This window comes from Rana temporaria, chromosome 4, assembly GCF_905171775.1.
Source record: "Rana temporaria chromosome 4, aRanTem1.1, whole genome shotgun sequence".
Lineage (NCBI taxonomy): Eukaryota > Metazoa > Chordata > Amphibia > Anura > Ranidae > Rana > Rana temporaria.
In genome coordinates this window covers 129,464,819-129,487,631 of record NC_053492.1, presented here as the reverse complement: position 1 = coordinate 129,487,631, position 22,813 = coordinate 129,464,819, and the positions used below count along the sequence as shown (strand labels likewise).

The 22,813-nt window shown below is 45.8% G+C and overlaps 1 protein-coding gene across 1 annotated transcript in view; it reads left to right on the top strand.

Annotated features, from left to right (window-relative positions):
- The window catches only part of SERPINE2 (serpin family E member 2), a 101,184-nt gene that overhangs the window by 41,571 nt on the left and 36,800 nt on the right, over window positions 1-22,813 (top strand). The window contains exon 2 of the mRNA XM_040349050.1: window positions 20,596-20,878. Coding sequence (XP_040204984.1) covers window positions 20,623-20,878 — 256 coding nt within the window. The 5' untranslated portion in view covers window positions 20,596-20,622. The remainder of the gene's footprint in view (window positions 1-20,595; window positions 20,879-22,813) is intronic.

The window sequence follows — 22,813 nt, the reverse complement described above, 5'->3', positions numbered from 1 at the left end:
AGTCAGCTGTCTGTCCCCTCCCCCGTACTCCTTCTGGTCCCCCCCCCATGCTCCTCTGTTGTCGTCCCTGCTCCTCTGTTCCCCCCAGGTGAGTGCCGCAGGGGAGGGAGAGGAGGTGAGCGCTGTGGGGAGGGAGAGACAGAGGAGCAGAGGGTGGCTGTGGTCCGCTGTCACTGAAGCTAGCCCACTGAGCCATCGGCCCACTGGGAAACTCCCGGTAGTCCCAATGGCCAGTCCATCCCTGGGGTGAAGGCAGAGGGTGGTGGTGGCAGAGGGGGATGGAGGCAGGGGGTGATGTGACTAAATAATTTGCCCTTATTTCGAAAATAACAAAAACATTTTTTTGCCTTTTTAATATCTACCTTAAATCGCATTGCTATTTGCCTAGCGTACTTAAATACTGAAATTTGCACCTAAAAATGTAATTTAGTAACTTTTGTGAAATGCCAGTAAAAACGTGGCTGCGCCAGTAAATTTCGGGTGTCGTGACAATAAATTTTAATCTGGTAGGTTGGCAACACTGGTGTGAGGGCTGCTATCTCTTTGTAGACGTTTGCTGCTACCTGATGACTGGTGGAATAATAATAAAGAAGCAGCAGGAGAGGTGGAGGAAACGCTGACCCACAGAGTGAACAAAGTAAAAGCAGGGAGAGCTTGGACTGCAGGTCCTCGGGCAACACCTTACATTGAAGACCGTTGGCGGCAACTGTAATTTCTCAAATCTCTCTCTAGCAGCCAGAGGCAGATGTTCTCGCGTATACAACTCGCCAAGGTATCTAGGCACAAGAATTGCACTGCTGATACAAATTGTTTTATTTGTAATGTTTAGGCATAAATAACCTTTCCAGAAGTTCCCTATAATATGGGCAATCTTCATTGTTTTTTTTTTTTTTTTTGAGTCTACTTTTAAAGCACATTTAATCAGGACTTTCGCAATCTCCTGGGTTGAGCACAAGGATTCTATCTGGAAAATTATGCATACCTTTTTCAAGGAAATAATGCCTGGATGTGGTAAGAATGAGGTGCTATAGTAAGGGTTGTGACGTGGGGATTCAGTATTCTGACATCCACTCCAATCTGAAAAAATGAGTGTAAAAATAAAGTGAATAAATAAAGCCCACGCTCTGTAATTTGGCGAAGTCAAATTCTAAATATTTTAGTCCATGGTTGTGTAATTCTGAGGCTCAGTGTGTGTGTGTGTGTTTTTTTTTTTTTTTTTTTTTTATATTTACTTTTTCTCATTTGCTTTCTTTTGCCAGCATAGTCGGTAAACTGGGAATTTACTGTATGCTTTCAGTGAGACTAGTCTAAACAAGGCTGTTAGGAAATGACTGGGTATATTCTAAGGTGTCTAAGAATCTAGTTTAGACCACTAATGATGAAGCATAGTTTTTTAGACTGCTGTGCCAGTTAATTAGATGTGATGATTTTGTTCCATTAAAAATCATGCTGCAATATCACTTCCCGTAGGCATACAATCTAAACTTTTGTTTTAATATGTGTCTTTTTTTTTTTTTCTGCCTAAGAAATTGGTCATTATGACCAGTCTGGTTTTCTGGCAGTGGAAAGCTAAATTGTAAAACAAACAATCTGTTTTGCTTCATAACGCGGGCAGTGAAAAATTGTCGCAATACTCCTGGACACTACAGCCCGCTGTACTTATTAAAAGGTCAGTCTGCTCATTAAAAGGTCAGTCTGCTCATAATGTATTATTGACTTGTTGGAGGGTCAAATCTCTAGAGTTTTCTGCGTCTCTGTGGGAGATCGCCAATACTTTTATGCGGTCTGCGCAACTACTGTGGCCAGGGCGTCCACTAACACACAGCTCCTTTCTCTATCTGCAAAGTAGAGTGTCCTGACTCTCCTGCTTCCCCCTCAAGAGGCTTTCTCCACACCAGGGAGAAAGCCTCGCATTACTGTGTGGAGTTACAGACAGAAGAACAGGAAGCAAGGATTTCTCAGAAGAAAAGGACATTTTAAAAGCAAAATCGAAGGATGAGGTAAGTGAAGGAGGACTGCACGAAGGTAATGGAAGCTATTTAGGGATTTTTTTTTTTTTTTTTTTACCTTTGTAACCCCTTTATGAGGGGACCCTTCTCTCCCTTCTGGATGTTTAATTTATTTTATATTTTTAATGTAACAATAGGTGTTAAAACCATGCAAAGGTGTCCTAGAAGGTCATTTTAAACTCTCAGGTGGACAGAACCAGAATGGGGAAGGCATGGAAAGGCTGTTTGAAAACCCAAAAGAAAAATTGGGGTTGACTACGTTTATCAGGCTAAGCCGATCACAAACATATAAGATATTTTTTTTTTTTTTTTTTAAACTGATCCCTTTAGTTCTAAAAAAAAAATTGTTTTTGAAAACTTTCATTCTGGTGCTAGTTTGCTTTCCTATGTTTTTTGAGTATAGCTATATCTAAACACAATAGGGTTTTAGCAGGAATATAAATGTGCAGTCATTTTATTATAATTTGTGCAAGACAACTTAAATTTCAGCTGGATAGTTAGACTTAAAGCGGGGGTTCACCCTATTAGAATAAAAATTTTTTTTTTTTTTTTTTTTTTTTTTAGCATTACATTCGGCATCGTAGCGCGAGCTACAGTATGCCGGTCTTACATTTTTTATCCCCGTACTCACTGTGCTATTCCACATTGAAGATTCCGGGGAATGGGCGTTCCTATGGTGAGAGAAGGTGATTGACGGCCGGCCCTGGCACGTCACGCTTCTCCGGAAATAGCCGAAATAGGCTTGGCTCTTCACGGCGCCTGCGCATAGCCTGTGCGCAGGCGCCGTGAAGAGCCGAGACCTACTCCGGCTGTCTTCGGGGAGCGTGACGTGCCAGAGCCGGCCGTCAATCATCCTCCCTCTCCATAGGCACGCCCATTCCCCGCGGGAGTCGGAATTTTCAATGTGCAATAGCACTGTGAGTATGGGGATAAAAAAATGTAAGACCGGCATACTGTAGCTCGCGCTACGATGCCGAATGTAATGCTAGAATGACGTTAAGGAGGGTGAACCACCGCTTTAAGTTAACAACTGATCCTCTAGCATTTTCTTTTAACTAGAATTGCTCTTAAGGGACCTGCCCCACTTAGAATTGGGGTAAATAGAAGCTGACCAGCAAACTATAGGGTCAAAATGTAATTTGAGAACTAAGGGGGACAAACTATTTGGTTGAGATGAGGAGGGGGTAGGGGCAGAGACCAGAGGACAAAATGTGGTGGCATAGGGAAGGTGGGCAGGGAATTGGGTACATCAAGAGGGAATGGGTGCAAAGGATAAGCAAGGGTATTTTTTTGTTCCCTCTTAATAATTATTCTGTAGTTCTCCTTGCTCTTGGGCACAGGTGAACTTGAAAACAGTAAAAACTATTAGCTAGATTCAGGTACGATGGTGCAAACTTGTGGCGGCGTAGCTTAGCGTGTTTAGGCTACGCCGCCGTAAGTCAGCTAGGGAAGTACATGATACACAATGTACTTGCCTGCTATCTTACGGCGGCGTAGCCTAAATCGGGCGGACGTAAGGGCGCCTAATTCAAATGTGTTTAAGGGAGGCGTGTTTTATGTTAATGAGGCTTGACCTCACGTTTTTTCTTACTGCGCATGCGCCGGGCGCCTACATTTCCCAGTGTGCATTGCGGCTAAGTACGCCGCACGGGCCTATTGATTTTGACGTGGATGTAAACGACGTAAATCCCGATTTCACGGACGACTTGCGCAAACGATGCAAAAAATTTGAATTTCGACGCGGGAACGGCGGCCATACTTGACATTTACTATTCCAATAGGGCCTAGCTCTAACTTTACGCGGCCTATCTCTTACGCAAGAGGCGTAAAAGTACTGCGTCGGCCGGGCGTACGTTCGTGAATCGGCGTATGTCCTCATTTACATATTCTACGCCGACCGCAATGGAAGCGCCACCTAGCGGCCATCCAAAATATTGCAATCTAAGATAGGACGGCGCAAGCCGTCGTATCTTAGATATGTTTAAGCGTATCTCTGTTTGAGCATACGCTTAAACATAAGTCGGCGTAGATTCTGAGTTAGGCCGACTTATCAGTAGATAAGCCAACCTAACTCTTACTGAATCTACCTATATGTCTTTTATGGATTCTTTTTTTCCTGTGCATATGGGAGCTGGCAAATCTTCCACAGCCTTCATTTCATAAGTGATGGCGCACCATAAGTTGATGGGAGATGCATTGGCTTGCTTCCAACAAGGTGGCATGCAATTCTGAGCTACATGAGATTTCCTTTAGTCACTCTGAGTGTATTCAGGGCTTCAGACTTGGGTTAGACAGGTTACCAAACCTATGGAACTCTGGGCCAGATCCACAAAAGAGATACTCCGACTTAAGTGCTGTTCAGTCTGTGTGTAACTTTGGAAACGATCCTCAAAAGGCTTTTTCCAAAGTTAGGCAGAAGATCCGGCATGTGTAATTGAATTACACTGCCGAATCTTAGGATGCAGTACCACATCCGCCGCTGGGGGCATTTCGAGTCGAAATGCCGTTTCTAGTATGCAAATTAGCACTTAAGGCGATCCACAAAGCTTTCCAGCTTCCTTTTTGCGCCGTAAGTGTTATTTTGCAAGTGTAAAATTAGGGCTGGTTCTACAAAGTGTAAACTAGTCACACCTTGTAAAAGCCCATTCCAGCATTTGGTATGCTTTCCCGAGGGAGAACTCCACGGCAATTTGTAAAAACAAAACCGGCATGGGTTCCCCCCCAGGAGCATACCAGGCCCTTAGGTCTGGTATGGGTTGTAAGGGGACCCCCCCTACGCCGAAAAATCGACGTAGGGGGTCCCCCTGCAATCCATACCAGACCCGTATCCAAAGCACGCTACCCGGCCGGTCAGGAAAGGAGTGGGGACGAGCGAGCGCCCCCCTCCTCCTGAGCCGTGCCAGGCCCCATGCCCTCAACATGGGGGGGTTGGGTGCTCTGGGGCAGGGGGGCGCACTGCGGGCCCCCCCACCCCAGAGCACCCTGTCCCCATGTTGATGAGGACAGGACCTCTTCCCGACAACCCTTGCCGTTGGTTGTCGGGGTCTGCGGGCGGAGGCTTATCGGAATCTGGGAGTCCCCTCAAATAAGGGGGCCCCCAGATACCGGCCCCCCACCCTAAGTGAATGGATATGGGCAGGGCCGGACTTACCATTGGCCTTGACTGGGCTCAAGCCCAGGGGCCCCACCCAATAGGGGGCCCCCTTTAAAAAAAAAAAAAAAAAAAAAAAAAAAATTTTTTTTTTTTTTTTTTTTAGGGGTCCGGAGGTCCCCAGGGCCCCGGACGGCAACCCCCCTTTTTTTTTTATTTATTTTTTGTAAACAAATGTTTTTTTTTAGATATTTTTTATTTTTATATATATAATATATATATATGTGTATGTATATATATGTATATGTATATATATGTATATGTATATATATATATATATATATATATATGTATATATATATATATATATATATATATATATATATATATATATATATATATATATATATATATATATATATATATATATATATATATATATATATAAAAATGTAATTTTTTTTATAAAAAAATAAAAAAGGTGGGTTGCCATCCGGGGGCCCTGGAGACCCCTGGGCCCTTTAATAATAATAAAAAATATATATATATATATATATATATATATATATATATATATATAATGTGTATATATATATATATATATATATTTTTTATTATTATTAAAGGGCCCAGGGGTCTCCAGGGCCCCCGGATGGCAACCCACCTTTTTTATTTTTTTATAAAAAAAATTACATTTTTTATATATATATATATATAATGTGTGTGTGTGTTTTTATTAAAGGGCTCAGAGGTCCCCAGGGCCCCATGTGGCAACCCCCCCTTTTTTTATTTTTTTTTATAAATGTTTATTTTTTTATTTTTGTTTATTTTTTTATTTTTTATTAAAAGGCCCAGGGGCCCAGAGGTCCCCAGGGCCCCCGGGTTTGGCAACCTCCCTTTTTTTATTTATTTTTTATAAATGTTTTTTTCATTATTATTAAAGGGCCCAGAGGTTTATTTTTTCTTTTTATTAAAAGGCCCAGAGGTCCCCAGGGCCCCGGATGGCTACATATATTTATATATATTTGTTTTCTTCTTTATTTCTTCTTTTTTTTGTAAAGGCCCCCCTGCTTCTCAATTTGCGGCAGCCCCCACGCTTCTCAATTTCAGGCGACAGCACCCCCACCCCCCTAGGTTCTCTGCTTCAGGGGGCCCATGCCTTAAGCTGTGCAAGGGGCCCCAAAATTCCTGATGGCGGCCCTGCGCATACCTCCCAACACGCACGGATTCTGTGGGACTTTCCCGCACAGACAGCTTCTTCCCGCAGTCCCGCAAAAGGGTTAATTTTCCCGCACTGCAAGAGCAGGCAGCACGGAAGCAGGAGGAACCGGAGTGGTGTGTGGAGGACCGTGGCTGCTGAAGGGAAGAAAGCCGAGAGCCGGGCTAATGACAGTCTGTGGCCCCGGCTGTTGGCACAGGTGAGAGGCACTCCCCCCCTCAACAACTGCAAAATCACCCCCCACGCTCAACAACTTTAATGCGCTCCCCCCCGCTCAACAACTTCAATTCGCCCCCCCCCCCGCTCAACAACTTCGATCCCCCCCCAATTCTCGGCTCCAGGGGGCCCCTTCAACACTCAAGCCCAGGGGCCCCCACCACCCTAAGTCCTGCCCTGGATATGGGGTACATCGTACCCCTATCCATTCACCTGGAGGCAAAAAGTTAGTTAGTAAACACACAACACAAGGCTTTTTAAAATATTTTATTATTCTGCTCCGGATGCCCCCCCTGTCTTCGTTATTAGCTCAATTAGCAGGGGGGGCTTCTTCTTCCACTCTCCGGGGGTCTTCCGCTCTCCGGGGGTCTTCCGCTCTCCGGGGGTCTTCCGCTCTCCGGGGGTCTTCCGCTCTCCGGGGGTCTTCTCCGCTCTCCGGGGGGGGCTTCTCCGGACTCCGGGGGGCTTCTTCCATCTTCTCCCCTCTTCCGCTGTTGACTCGGCGAACCCCGGTTCTTCTGCAGCTCTCCGGTGCCTTCTTCTTCAGCGCTGGCTGCCTGCTATCTTTGTGTGTTAGCTCGATTTCAAACAGGCAGCCGGCACGGTCTTCTGTGGCGTCAGGGTCTTCTCTTCCTTTCTTCCGATGTTGCCTCGTCGCCTGTTGTCGCTGTAATGATGGAAGCGCGCCTTGCATCCCATTTATATAGGCATCACCGTCCCATCATGCTCCGGCAGGTACCCACGTGGTGGGTGCCTACCCACGTGCACCCACCACGTGGGTACCTACCGGAGCATGATGGGACGGTGATGCCTATATAAATGGGATGCAAGGCGCGCTTCCATCATTACAGCGACAAGAGGCGACGAGGCAACATCGGAAGAAAGGAAGAGAAGACCCTGACGCCACAGAAGACCGCGCCGGCTGCCTGTTAGCTCAATTTCTAACACACAAACATAGCAGGCAGCCAGCGCTGAAGAAGAAGGCACCGGACATCTGCAGAAGAACCGGGGTTCGCCGAGTCAAGAGCGGAAGAGGGGAGAAGATGGAAGAAGCCCCCCCGGAGTCCGGAGAAGCCCCCCCGGAGAGCGGAGAAGCCCCCCCTGCTAATTGAGCTAATAACGAAGACAGGGGGGGCATCCGGAGCAGAATAATAAAATATTTTAAAAAGCCTTGTGTTGTGTGTTTATTAACTTTTACTTTTTGCCTACAGGTGAATGGATAGGGGTACGATGTACCCCATATCCATTCACTTAGGGTGGGGGGCCGGTATCTGGGGGCCCCCTTATTAAAGGGGACTCCCAGATTCCGATAAGCCTCCGCCCGCAGACCCCGACAACCAATGGCAAGGGTTGTCGGGAAGAGGTCCTGTCCTCATCAACATGGGGACAGGGTGCTCTGGGGTGGGGGGGCCCGTAGTGCGCCCCCCTGCCCCAGAGCACCCAACCCCCCCATGTTGAGGGCATGCGGCCTGGCACGGCTCAGGAGGGGGGGGGGGGCGCTCGCTCGTCCCCACTCCCATTCCTGACCGGCCGGGTAGCGTGCTTTGGATACGGGTCTGGTATGGATTGTAGGGGGACCCCCTACGTCGATTTTTCAGCGTGGGGGGGTCTCCTTACAACCCATACCAGACCTAAGGGCCTGGTATGCTCCTGGGGGGTGAACCCATGCCGGTTTTTTCTTAGAAAATTGGCATGGAGTTCTCCCTCTCAGGAATGCATGCCGAGCGACGCTGTAATTTATTTATTTTTTTTCCCCGACGCAACTTTTTTAAGCCGTCGCGATCCTCAAAACTCGGCGTAACGTAACTTCGCGCATGCGCAGTACGGCCGGCGCGGGAGCGCGCCTCATTTAAATGGGACTCGCCCCATTTGAATAGGAACGCCTTGCGCCGGCGGAATTTTAGTTACACAGCCTGAAATTTCTAGATAAGTGCTTTGTGGATCAGGCACTTGGGTAGAAACTTTAAGGCAGTGTAACTTAAATGGGATTTTTTAAGTTACGCCAGGTTTTTGTGGATCTGGCCCTCTGTAACTATGTTTGAAAAGGGGATCTTTGGCTGAGTAAAGAAAAATAGTAGGCCATTGTGTTATTAATCTGCCATTTCCCTCAGTGCCATGGATGTTAAAGTTGGTGCAGACATGCCAAAGAAAGGACTCTAAGGCAGGGATATGCAATTGGCACACCTCCAGCTGTTGCAAAACTACAAGTCCCATTATGCCTCTGGGTGTCATGCTTGTGGCTGTCAGTCTTGCTATGCCTCATGGGACTTGTAGTTCTGCAACAGCTGGAGGCCCACTAATTGCATATCCCTGCTCTAAGGTAAGATCGTGGCATTGATCCGCATACTGTAAACCTACAGTATTTATACCTAGGTCAATATGGTTGAGAGTACTGCAGAGAAAGGTCTGTTCTACTCAATCAAGAGCCTTCAGTGTCCATTGAGAGTAGTATGGTTGGGGTCAGGACAGCCATCAGAAATTTTTGTACACAAACAGCCCCCCCCCCCTCCCTTTCCTTCACAGCCTCTACTTGTAATGGAAATCTTTCTACCAAGTTACAGCTCATTTTCACAAAGCTGACATAGGACCACAGTACAGTCAGCTCACATGAGGTGGGCACATAGTTCCCAGAGGTGGCAGTAAAGAGCTTGATATCTGAGCTTAATGACACAGAGCAGCAGAAGCTGTAAGGTCATTTCTATATTTCACAGCACGCCCCCCCCTTCACCTATCCTGCCTTCTTCTGGCCCGGATGGGCCCCTTACAGTTGTATTGGAGATGTATAATATAGGCGCTTTGCCGCCGGTATAGCCGCGGTGCCTATTGATTTCAATGGGCAGGAGTGGTTGAGGAGCGGTATACACACCGCTCCTTCACCGCTCCAAAGATGCTGCTAGCAGGACTTTTTTTTTTTTACCGTCCTGTTAGCGCACCGCTCCAGTGTGAAAGCCCTCTAGGCTTTCACACTGGAGAGACAGCAGCGGCTGTTTCAGGTCGCTTTGCAGGCGCTATTTTTAGAGTTCTAGCGCCTGTAAAGTGACCCAGTGTGAAAGGGGTCTTAAGGACTTTGTACCTTGGTGTAATCCGCAAACGCAGAAATGCCGCTTTTTTGGGTAAAAAAAGACCTTATCTGTACTGACAGACTGAATCATTTAATTACTACACTTACAATTAATATGGTCTTTAAGCCAGCTTTCTGTTCATTTACAGACTGAATTCTTTTTTTTTTTTTAAGCCTTTAGCCCTTAACTTAAACATTATTAGTTGTCTTTTGAGGAACAAAGTCATGTGCTATTGCAAAGTATACTATATACACAGCCAAGTTTTTGCTTTGCTTCCTCAAAAAAATGAAAGCCGAAGTTGTCAAACAAAATCGGTCTTTCAGGAATTTATGATGACTGCTACTTAAGATATTGTTTTCTAGCAGAAACTTCTATGTGGGGCTTTTATCAAACTCTTGAGAATTTTCCAGAGTATAGAAAAATGGAATTTCCGCTTTAAGTATTGGGACCCCCCTGACATGCAACATTTGGCATGCCATTTTTTGGGGGGAGGAGCAGGTACCCTGTTTTTTGAGGCTTCCACTTCCTCCCCTGACTCTTTGGCGCCGGAAGGAAGATCAACTCTCTCCCCCTCCCAACCTGCAATCTTCTGGGACGGGACACGTCACAAGTCCCAGAAGATTGCTTGGCTATTCACAGCATGCAGCGTGGCTTGCGCAGTGCATGCCCGGCTGTGAAGCCAATGTGAACCTGGGCTCAGGAAGTGGTTTATTGAAAATGGCAGGCGGGTGGGGGACTGGATAGACTTAAGTGCTTCCTCTTACACCACTTAAGTGTAGACAATGTCTCTATTTGGGCTGGTCCAGACAAGTCATCATTCATGAAAGAGCGCTTTGCTTAAGACTGAAAACGCATCACATCCTGACGGTAGGGTCAGTCTGAGAGGTCATAGGTTGTATTAACATGTCTGCAGACATCTACATATCATTTTTTTTTTTCTATCAAGAAGGGTCTGGTGGCTTAACATCCTGCCTGGCCATCACTACATGGTAAGCTTGGCCTGTTAAAGGGGGTGGGGGATATCTGGTTTCTACCTTTAAAAAATCTTAGCCTTACAAAGTCCAGTCCATCCAGTTCAGGATGGCATAGGCACGGTGTCTGAACATTTTTGAGTACAATGTCTAAAGCAGGGGTGCCCAACCTTTTGAGGAGCGAGGGCCACCTAAGCGACTTGGTAACCGGTCGCGGGCTACAATGCATGGAGTGGGTGCATGGCAGCTCGCTCTACTCTATAGAGCCCACTCCTTCTTTTTTTTTTTTTTTCGGATCGGATTGGAGGTAGGCGTTTAAACTCCTTAGAGTTGGCTCAGTGCAGGTAACCCTCAGGTCCACTGCTCTGCACCTGCGGATCAGTTTGAAAGCGGCCCAGTAACCACTGCAGAACAGATATGCCCATATATACACTGTGCTTTTAGTAATAAACTTACCTTTAATAACCGTATTCTATTCCATCCCAGAGCAGGAGGTCGCGGGCCACATCAGAGGGCTCCGCGGGCCACTGGTTGGGCACCCCTGGTCTAAAGCCTTTAAACCAGTGCTGGCAGTGGCTTCTGGGTTACCTTGTAATGCTAATGTTGTTGGTTGTTCCGTTTTTTTTCTTCTTTTCCCCATCATTGTTGGCTGGAAGAAATTTCATTTTATGTACCTGGTTTGTGCTGTTTCAATTATCTGTAGCCTGGTCTCAACCTATGCATAGGAGGTCTCTAATGTGGTCACCTTTAAAGTCCAGCGCCATTACTTTTTTTTTTTGTACTTTTTTTTTTTTTTTTTTTCAGTTCCCTGTTTAGAGCCCCCACAATCTGTGTTTTCAGGGTCTGCAAATTCTCATTGATGACGCGGTCCCTGCCTGCCACTGTTGTAGTGGGAGACCTGTGTGTTGGCTGGTAAATCAAGGCAAGTCATGTGGGGAGAGAGAGGATTAAGGAATCTGGAGCAAGTTCCCACTGAACTCTGCACATATCTTACTGGGATTGTTTATTTGAGCCTGTAGCCTGCTACAGTGTATGATGCTGCAAAAGGATAGATGGGTACCATGCTTGTAGCTGGTCCCACTGTTAGGTCTGCGTGGATTACATGGAAGAAGCAGTATGAATCTCCGGTCCTCTGCTGCCTGATTGGTGTCGCAGAGGATTTGTCTTGCAGCATAGGTGAATTTCCTGCCATTTACTGTGAAAATTAAGTTGAAGCACACACTGGAGAAAAAGACAACCAATGTGCAACTCTTCTCCCTGACGCTAAAGGTTGGGGGTGGTCACTCGGCGTCCTCATGCACAGTACAGTGCTATTGGTCCTGTGTTGTACTTGATGCAGTCGGAGTGCATGTAAGTGCTTGCTTGCTCAGAGCGCAGGCCAAAACTGCATTAAATTTTTTTTTTTTTTTTCTACTTGCCTGCTCTGTGTAATGGTTTTGCATATAGCAGTCCTGATCCTTCTTTTTGGTTACCCCATACCGAGTGCCCCCATAGCACGAGTCAGCTCTGTGTGTCCATAGGAGCAGCTCTTAAACTTTGCCAGACGAGCCCTTTGGGTAAAGACATGGGATGGAGATTTTACATCCAAGTCTCGCCTTTGCAGGATTCCCTTTGAGGGATCCCTGCTCTTTGGTTCTGATTTGGAGCAGGTACTGTCTCGTTCCACAGAGAGAGGAAAAAAGTTCCCTGCTGAGTCCAAAAAAGATAAAGGGAAGAATTTTTTTTTTTTTTCGTGGCCCTCCTTCAAGAAACCGGTTCAAGGGTAAGAAGGAGCCAAAGAAAAAGGGGGGGGTTCGGTAAAGGCAAGGAAAAAGGCTGGATCCTTTTTTCCGGAGCTTCTACTTCCACAAAGAATCCAAGTGATGCCTGCATAAAAGTTGGCGAAAGGCTCTTGTGGTCCCTCCATCAGTGGGAGAATATCACTTCCATACAGTCCTTACATTCTAAATTGGATAAAGGAAGGGTGCAAGTTGGAATTCTTGTCTCCCCCTCTACCAAACTTTATCTTGACCCATCTCCCCAAAGACCCATTAAAAGCAGGGGGCCTATTGGAGAGTGTCCGGGAACTAGCTGAACAGCAGGTCATCATTCCCGTCCCAGTAGATCAAATTGGCCAGGGGTTTTATTCCCACATATTTGTGGTACCAAAACAATCCGGAAAATTCCGGCTGATTATAAATCTACGAAAATTAAACCAATTCCTGGTTTACAAAAAGTTCAGGATGGAGAGCATCTACACGGTCAGACACCTCCAGGAGGGACTCTTTATGGTAACTTTTTGGACCTAAAGGATGCTTACCTGCATGTTCCCATTTCCCCAAAACATCAGAAGTTCCTGAGGTTTGCAGTGCAGACAAGGCAGGGCGTCCGACACTGGCAGTTCAGGGCTCTCCCCTTCGGCCTAGCGGCCAGTCCAAGAATTTTTACCAAGGTTCTGGCCGAGGTGGTATCATTCCTACACCTCCAGGGGATGGCCTTGATCCCATTCTTGGACAACATGCTGATTTTCTGTCCGGCCTTAGAACAGCTCCAAGCAGACTGAGACAAGGTGCTGTCCACTCTAGAATATCTGGGGTGGCTGATCAGCAAAGAAAAATCCTCCCTAGATCCCGCACAAACTAAGGTGTTTCTAGGGTACCGGGTGGACTCGGTGAACCAAAGGATCTTTCTACCAGAGGAAAAGATCACCAAAGTGCAAAAAGCAGTCTCTGCTCTTTTTTGGTACCAGAGAGGTTGCTCTAAGGGCCATGATGAGAGTGCTGGGGGCTCATGTCTTCCTGCATCCCAGCGGTTCACTGGGCCCAATTCTATTCCTGAAAACTCCAGGAATTCCTTCTCTCTTCCTGGGACGGGAGAAGAGAATCCCTGGACATAACGGTGTCCCTTTTTTAGAAGAGGCAAGGAACTCCCTAGACTGGTGGCTTAACGAAGACAACCTGTCAGAAGGTCGGACCTGGACCCAACAGAATCCATTGGTTCTGACTACAGATGCAAGCGCCTGGGGTTGGGGAGCTCATAAAGGAGATCTCTTTGCCCAGGGCCCTTGGGACTGGGAGCAGAGCAAAGCCTCCTCCAATTTCAGGGAGCTGTTGGCGGTCGGAAAAGCTCCTAAACTTTTTCAAAGACCAGGTCCAAGGAAGAGAAGTACAAATCCTTTCGGGACAATGCAGTAGCTGTGTCCTACCTAAATCATCAGGGGGGAACATGGTCCAGCAAGCTGATGAAACTGACCCAGGAGATCCTGGGGGACTTGGAGAAAGAGACATTCTCTCAGTTTCGGCAGTACATGTGAGAGGGTCCCTCAACATTCAGGCAGACTTCCTTAGCAGGCAGCCCATTCATCAGGGAGAGTGGGAGCTAAACTACTAGATTTTCTCTCTGGTAAGCCAACATTTTGGCAGACCAGAAATAGATTTATTTGCCTGCAAGAAGAACACGAAAGTCCACGTACTTCACTTTTACCAGAGGGCAGGATGCCTATGGGATAGATGCCCTGGCACAGAAATGGGAATTGACCCCAGCTTATGCCTTCCCTCCTCTGGCACTCATTCCCCGGGTTCTATAGAAGTTATCCAGGTCAAAAGGATACCTTATCCTGATCACACCCTGGTGGCCGAAGCGAGCATGTTTCCCCACATTGAGAAGTTGGTCGATGGCTTCTCTGCTGCATCTCCTGTCCAGACGCGATCTCCTCTCCCAGGGACCAGTGTTGCATCCTGATCCAGGTTTTCTTTCCCTGATGGCATGGTGTTTGAGAGGGAGATCCTAAGGCGTAGGGGATTCTCGGAAAAGGTGATTGACACACTCTTGCAGAGTAGGAAGCCAGTCACCAGAGAAATATACGCAAAAGTTTGGAAAGTCTTCTCTCGCTGGGCTCAGCCTACAGAAGGTCCTCTCCAAACAATCCCCATGGTCCTGGATTTCCTCCAAGAGGGAGTTGACCAGGGCTTGGCAGTAAGTACGCTCAAGGTTCAGGTGGCAGCCTTATCAATATTCTTTGACCAAAGGTTGGCCCTGAACCCACTGGTATAAAGATTTTTGACAGCCAGGGAAAGGGTAACCACGATAAAGACAATCAGGTTCCCACCTTGGGATTTATCCCTGTACTAGATGCTCTAACCAAAGAGCCTTTTGAGCCAGTGGCTCAGATTTCCGTTAAATTTCTTTCACTTAAGATGGCCTTTCTTCTGGCAATCACGACGGCCAGAAGGGTTAGTGACTTACAAGCTCTGACCATAAAAGAGCCCTTTTTGCTGCTCCTTGAGGATAGGGTAATCCTCAGACAGGATCCTTTATATTTACCAAAGGTGACCTCTGAATTTCACAGGAGATTGTCCTCCCCTTTTGTCAGAATCCCAAAAATGACAAGGCTAGGTTCCATTTATTAGACGTTAGAATGTGTCTTCTAGCCTATTTAGATGGAGTGCGCGAATTCAGGAGATCAAATCATTTGTTTAATTAATTTCTTCGGTCAAAAGAAAGGGCTTCAAGCCTCTAAACCTACGATAGCCAGGTGGATTAGACAGACGATTGCAGTAGCCCATGAGCAGTCAGGAAATCCTGTTCCAGCGCACATTAAAGCTCACTCAACCAGATCTCTGGCGACCTGGGCAGAGAGGGCAGGCGCTTTGATCGATCAAATCTGCAGAGCAGCAACTTGGACGAGCCAAAATACTTTCCTGAGGCACTACAGAGTGGAGCTGTTGTCCCCTCAGGACTTGGCATTCAGCAGGAAGGTCCTACAGGCGGTGATCCCACCCTAAAGTAGGCCTGAACTTCTTGCTCATTGTCTCAGATGTGCCGTCCTGGAAGATGACTGGAGAAAAGTACCAGTTGCACTTACCGGTAACGGATTTTCTAGGAAATCTTCCAGGACGGCAGGCCTACTTCCCACCCTTAATTGTTGGTGATGTTTGTGTTCACAGAAGGTACCCTTTGATACCGGTGTGAGTCTATACTTTGTCATAACTGATGGACAGAGGGAAGGGTGGGGCCTTTTAAACTCTGTTGATTGTGTTTCCTGTCAGGTGGAGCCCATCATCTCAGGTGTGCCGTCCTGGAAGATTTCCTAGAAAATCCGTTACCGGTAAGTGTAACTGGTACTTTTCCATGGTATACCTGATGGTTGCAGATGGTTAACTTTACAGGAAAGTTTTTAATGTGCACAAATGTCCTTCTGATGTGAACCTAAACTGTATTTAAAACAACTATGTTCCAAAAGTGCTGCCGGCTCTATGCCTCCCTTGTGTACTGGCTGTAAGCAATTAGGATTACAACATCCAACTAACTTCCTGTATTTTGGCTCCCCTCTTTCTCTCAGCTGATTAGAAACCCTCTAGGCTTCTTCCCTCCCTTCTATTTCCTGTACTGGCATAATTCCTGGTGCAGTGAATCTGAATTAATGTACTCCAAGTTTGGCAAACGTCTTCCTCATTTGGAACTTCCAATGTATCCTTAGCAAACAAGCATTTGATTCTCTCCAGTACTCTTTTTTGTTGAAAAAGCAGTAATAGCAATAATAAAAGGTCTATACTACTATTTTGGTTAGTTGAGTTTACTGAGCTGAAATAGTTTTTTTTTTTGTTTTGGTTTTTGTTTTCTCCCTTGGACAAATCTAAATATCACAGGAAATCACTGAAAGTAATACTTGGTACCCAATAGTAGTGCTTTATCAAAGAAAACCAGCACCAAATCAGGTAGTGAAGGCAACATTAATATATTGACACCCAATATGGTTGGTAACTAGGCAAGCATGCAATTATTAACATGGTAATAATACAATTAAAGCCGAGTTGCAGCTTTTTAATGTTCATTAAAAGTCAGAAGCTACAAAAGCTGCTGACTTAATAAACGGACACTTGGCTGCTCCAAGTGCTGCGGCCGCACGAAGTGTCGCTTCTCTCCCCACTCCTCTCTTCAGCGCCTCCATTCACATGGAATGGACAGGCGATCTCCTGGGACCTGTCATGTGTCCCAGGAGATCGCCTAGAGGGAGGGGCCACTTAGGGGCAGAGAAGGAGTCAAGTGGAAGTAGGGAGTGGGACAGGAAGTACCACTTCTACTGAAGCCCCCCTCCCCAAAAAAAAAAAAATGACTTGCCAAATGCAAGGAGTGCTTAAAACGGAAGTTCCACTTTTGGGTGGAACTCCGCTTTAAGCATACAATGTGATAAACGGTAAGGAGTCAGCATTGGATGACATTTTGGTGTCCAGATCAGCATAAACAGTAGCGAGGTCACCTCAAGTGCAGCGGTAAGCTGTAGTAAAGTTTAATCTACCAAGTTCTGCAACTAAACTGCCACATTTATGGTGGCAATGCTAGTCCTAGACCAACTGGGTATGCACTGTCCAAAAGAAAAGGAGGATGGTAACCAAGGGGGCAGGGGATCAAGGGCTTTGCAGAATAATTATTATGGGAGTGGCAGTCCTTTTGAGATGTTCTTCAGCGGTCTATTGTCGGAGCCCTTTTAAGAGCATCTCTGCACTTAACGACAGTTAACCTGAATGCTGGCTAGTTATATAGCCAGATTCCACGTAGGCGGGCGCAACGTTGGGCAGGCGTAGCGTATGGCATATACACTACGCCGCCGTAAGTTAGAGAGGCAAGTGCTGTATTCACAAAGCACTTGCCTCCTAAGTTGCGGCGTAGCGTAAATGGGGCCGGCGTAAGCGCGCCTAATTCAAATGAGGATGGGGGGCGTGTTTTATGTAAACGATTGGTGACCCGACGTGATTGACGTTTTTTACAAACGGTGCATGCGCCGTCCGTGTACATATCCCAGTGTGCATTGCTCCAAAGTACGCCGCAAGGACGTATTGGTTTCGACGTGATTGGTTTCGACGTCCAGCCCCATTCACGGACGACTTACGCAAACAACGTAAAATTTTAAGATTTCAACGCGGGAACAACGGCCATACTTGACATTGACAAGGCCAGCTATTTGTTCGACTAACTTTACGCTGGAAAAAGCTATACGTAAACGACGTAAAAGATTTAGAGTTGCGTCGGCGTATCTGATACGCCGGCGTAAAGCTACCTGAATCTGGCTAATAGTCCTTGTACAGGTGCAAGGTAGATGTGGCTCAGAAAAAGGTTTGGTATAATGTGGTATAGGTGTGGATTGGGTACGCTTGGTATCCTGCTCTGTCACTGCAAGCAGTGTCAATAATGGGTACATTGCCCTCTTACTAGTTCCCAGGATGCTTGCTGTAGAAGGGGGGTGGGGGCTCAGTCTCTTCCTGAAAGCCTTTGGTGATCAGCAGTAGGAAGTGGAGGGTGAGTGGACACTCCAGCCTCTCTGCGGCAGTGGCGCAGGATCTGTGATGTGGGCAGTGCTGCGCTGCCCCCAGGTGTCCTTACACTCTGTTTTAGGCTCATATCCCTGCTGCCAGGTAAATACTCAGTGGTGCTCTGCTCTCCCTCTTTGGCATCAAGAAGACCTTTTCCTGAGGCAGTTTAACACAAATTGTCTCCACTCCTTCTACTGCACAATTTCCATGGACATTTGTAGTCCAAAGAGTGCCTGGAGCGCTCAGCACTCTGCATAGAGGCCTATGGCCTTGATTGGCTTTAGTTCCTCTCTGCTGGCCAATGGTGCAGTGTAACATCAATCTCTCTCTGTAGAGGGAGAGAAGAATAAAATGCAATGCCTCCCTCTCCGTACTGCTGTAGCCTAGCACTCGGCTACAACAAAATGGTTTTACCGCTCCCTCTAAATCTTTTTATTAAACGTCAAATGTGTATTTCTTTTGTGCATTAATATGGCGTTGGCAGAGTAAAAGATGATTGATTCTAGCTTTTATTGTGTTTAATACTGATTTATATTAAAACTAAGCTTTCTTTGTGAGTTTCTTAGTGAATGTAATCAGTCAGCATACTATATACTGCCCCTATAGAGTTTAGCAGTAGAAGGACATTGAGGGGAATATCCTTTTTACCACTGTGTGTATATACCTACGTGTGTGACTCGAAAGTCACATGGGCTGCACAGAATACAAAAGGCAGATATGAAAAGCATAGTGGGGAACGGAAACTGGAGCATGATCAGTAGATGGCGGCAGCAGCAGCTAGTCTACACAATCTCAGGCTGCAGTAGGGACACAGAAGATGAGAGGGCTGGCTAAAGCCAGAATTGCTGTGCAAAAAACAAATGCTTTAGTGGCTTTGTGAGCATGCACTCTATTTTTTATATAGCATGTGTAGCAAGGTCCCAGACCTCCAAAGGCCTAATGGTGACCTCCAGAGTTGGGAAGAGCTGATATCTATTTTTTTGTAGAGTGGGTTACAAGGCATTGTGGGTGTAGTGCAAGATGGGGTGATGGGTGTGAGACACTTTTTTTGACTGCAAAAGAGATTTGTCCCCTAACAGAACTGTGGGAGAGAGGTTTAGGGCCAGGACACCCTTAAGTAGATGCACTGTTAACTGGCAGACTCTTGATACTTCTATTGGTAGACAGCTATACAGGGGAAGGCCTCCAGCCGATTACCACTTCTGTATAGGTAGGACTGCTGTCACCTATGGCAAAAAATCTCGTAATAGTCATGAACGGTAGTTGTACTTAACTATTGGCATCACAGAATAGATCTTCTCTTACACTACAGACTCTCACGGTAGACTTCTACTCACTGAGCCCCCAGTCTCACTAGACTTCCAGATCCAATTGCCACAATCTCCTGAGCTCAGTTAGCACCCTGTATACTCAAGCATCAGCACCCTGTATACTCAAGCATCACCCCCACTATTCAGCTGGGTCCCTGGCTTGGCACTCGATTATACTCAAGCGTCACCCCTGCTGTCCTGCTGGGTCCCTGGTTTGGCACCTGCTGAAACTTTCCCCCTTCAGCATCCCTGGCTAGTGAGAAGACTGCTCGGGTACTGACTGAAGATTACTCGCTGTAGTCTCCGGTAACAAGGTGGATGGTCCCTTAGTGGCGACAGCTTCCCCTCTACCTCCAACCATAATTGGTTCCCAATCAAGCTGAACCTTTACAACTCGGTTGAAATCCAATCTTGCAGTCCCAACCCTACGCCGCTTCTCTTGCTCCTAGATAGGCAGCCTAGCAGCCAGTTGTCCCAGGATAGGCCTCTGGCTTGGCCTAGCGACCTAACGCACGTCCACCCAAATAAATGGTCTCTCCCAGCAGGCCAAGGGGCCAAAAATCTTGTAACAGTCACGAACCGTAGTTGTACTTAACTATTGGCAACACAGAATAGGTCTCCTCTTACACTACAGACTCTCACGGTAGACTTCTACTCGCTGACCTTGCTACACCCTTGTTAATCTAATGCCACCAGCAAGCGCCACCTAGTGACAGAAGAGAAAAGGTGCAGCAATCGAGAATTGGAGCGGAACCTGTGGATCTTCCAACAATCAGCCAGGATGATTAATACCTGACAAACTAGATTTATAAGCAACCACGCCTAAACACCAGCATGTAATGAGAGTTGTTCTTGGTCTGGGTTTAATGACACTTTAAATAGCCAAGTCTTTTTCAACCAGTGTGCCCAAGCATCCTGGGATTTCTTCAAGGGTGCATTGACAAAATGACCAAAAAATGACCAAAAATTGTATGCAATCAACCGGGTGGATAAAGCCTGCCTTTTAGTTCTTCAAAGCCATGGGTTTTCTTTGTGCACCATTACAACCTTCCATGGGTTTTCATTGTGCACCATTTCAACCTTTCAGCCACCAGCATTCTAACAACCAGTGATGTCATCGGTTAATGAGGACATTGGGCACCTGCATAGCATCCTTTCCTGCCCCCTCCATCAACACTGAGGTCACATTGGCCCCCAAAGGTGTATTTTGCTTTGGAAAAATAAACCCCCCTCCAATGTTGGGTGTCTGACACGTGTGAGTGTTGTTGTGTTTATGTAAAACTATTAGTTTTCATTTCCTTTTTTTTCTTTTTTTTAGAGTGGGGTGCTTCGATTTTTAAAGGGTGCCTTGACTCAATTGTATATAAAGTTATTTTCTGTAGGCATATAAGAATTATGTTGTAACTAAATATTCCATTCTCCTTGCAGGTGTTTTAAGTTTGCGTTTATAAGATCATGACGAGGCTCCTCTTGGCTTTATTTGCGGTGCTATGTTGGACTTCAGCACAGTCACAAATTAATCTTAGATCCCTTGAGGAACTTGGATCGGACATTGGAATTCAGGTGTTCAATCAGGTGGTGAAGACTAAACCTCATGACAATGTGGTCATATCCCCTCATGGAATTGCTTCTGTATTGGGAATGCTTCAACTGGGGGCTGATGGGAAGACGAAAAAGCAGTTGACAACAGCAATGCGCTATAAAGTGAATGGTCTGTTTTGTTTTTTGTTTGTTTTTTTAATCACTTTTTTTTTAATTTGTTATGTGGATTACTACAATTTTTGCATTTACAGTTCTTTATGGCAATCATGGTCTTGTGTATGGAAATGTCAAATTTTGCAGATCAAATGATCACTACATACGACACCTTCTGACAAACAGGTGGTTGTATGGCCTTTCCGTGTCAAAATATCTTTATTTTGCTTCAGCAATAGAAAGTATACAAACATTTTCAAATAAACATGTCTTATACAGAGAGAAACTCCTTCTCATAACGGTAGCCTAGTTAGCATGGAAAGCATTATAACTCTATCAGATATATTCACTATTAGGAGTAAAATTAAAATTGACTCGAAAATTGAGAAAACAATTGACACATATCACTAGTAATTTGAGGTACTGTCGTTATAGTCAAGTGTCTCCATTCCTTGTGTCATAGTGCTCTCGTGGCACTAGGAGTTTCTTGCTAGTTGTAAAGTTCCTGAATTTCCTAACGGAATAGTTGCTACAGTTTCAAGACAAAAAGAAAAAAATCAAAAGGGGAGAGAAGGTAGGGATGGGGCGTCTGCAGGACTAGGCCGGGGATCTTCCAACATTTTGCTGTCAATTAGTCAGGCCATCTGTACGATGGCTGGGCTACCATGGCATCATAACATCATTAACAAATGTATGGCCTTTTAAGCATGTCGCCGCACTGCATCACAAGAATATTCAAGGTCTGAACAGCACATCTTGATGTTTTGGACTCTATCCTTATTGTGTTCAAACAGAAACGTTACATTTTTGGCTGGGGCTGGGCTTTAAGAAACCGCTTTACGCATTATTCTTCTAGCTCCACTCTAACTGATGTGTCCTGCCTGCCCAGAAATGACATGCAAATGAGTAAAAACATACACTAACATTGCTTCTGATACAAATGACAATTTTTATACTTGTGCCCTAATTTAAACCAATCATGACTTTTCTACAGCAGTGGTCTCCACATTGGGGCCCGTGAGACATTATTTCTCTTACTGACACCACCAATGGGGGCATAATTCTTGCCACCAACACCAAAAATGGAGCGCTATTCCTCCCACTGATACTAATGATGGACACCCTTCCACCCACTGAAACCAATGACAGTGCCCCATTGTTGTAAGTGGGAGAAATGGTACTCTAATACCCCACCGATAACAATGAAGGGGCACCCTTCCACCCACTGACACTAATGATGGGGCACTATTCCTCTCGCACCAATGATGGGGCACTCTTCTGCCCACTGACACCAATTATGGGGCATTATTTCTTCTACTAAAAATGTGGCATTAGTTCTACTCCCACTGGCCACAGTTCAGCCCCCCTAAAGTCTGAAGGACAGAAACTGGCCCCTTGTTTAGAAAGCATGTAGACTCCCTGCTCTACAGTCATCATTTATATATATATATATATATATATATATATATATATATATATATATATATATATATATATATATATATATATATATATATATATATATATATATATATATATATATATTAATGTTGGGGGTTGTTGGCTCAAGTGGGACATGCGTTTTTAAGTGATTCACGCCAGTCCAGAACTATCTTAAGGGCTTGTTGGCCCACTTTTATTAAAAAGGCAAAAAAATATATAAATCCAAATACAGGCTTCCCACGCAGGGGGTTTTCACTGTCCACACAAAATGATACCTTCAGCCTCCTGGCTTACACGTGCAAAAGAAAATACTGAGCCACCTGGCTCTTGTCAGCAGTAGCACAACTGCTCAGGCTCCAGCATTGAGCTCTCCTGACTCCTGTCAGCAACCTTAGACTCAGGTCTCTGGGGTTTCACAGTGCACCTCTGCACTCTCCAGCTTCTCTAGCCACTTCAGTGCACACCTGCACTCTGAGTTCCCCCTTCCAAACCTGGACTCCTCGGGAGG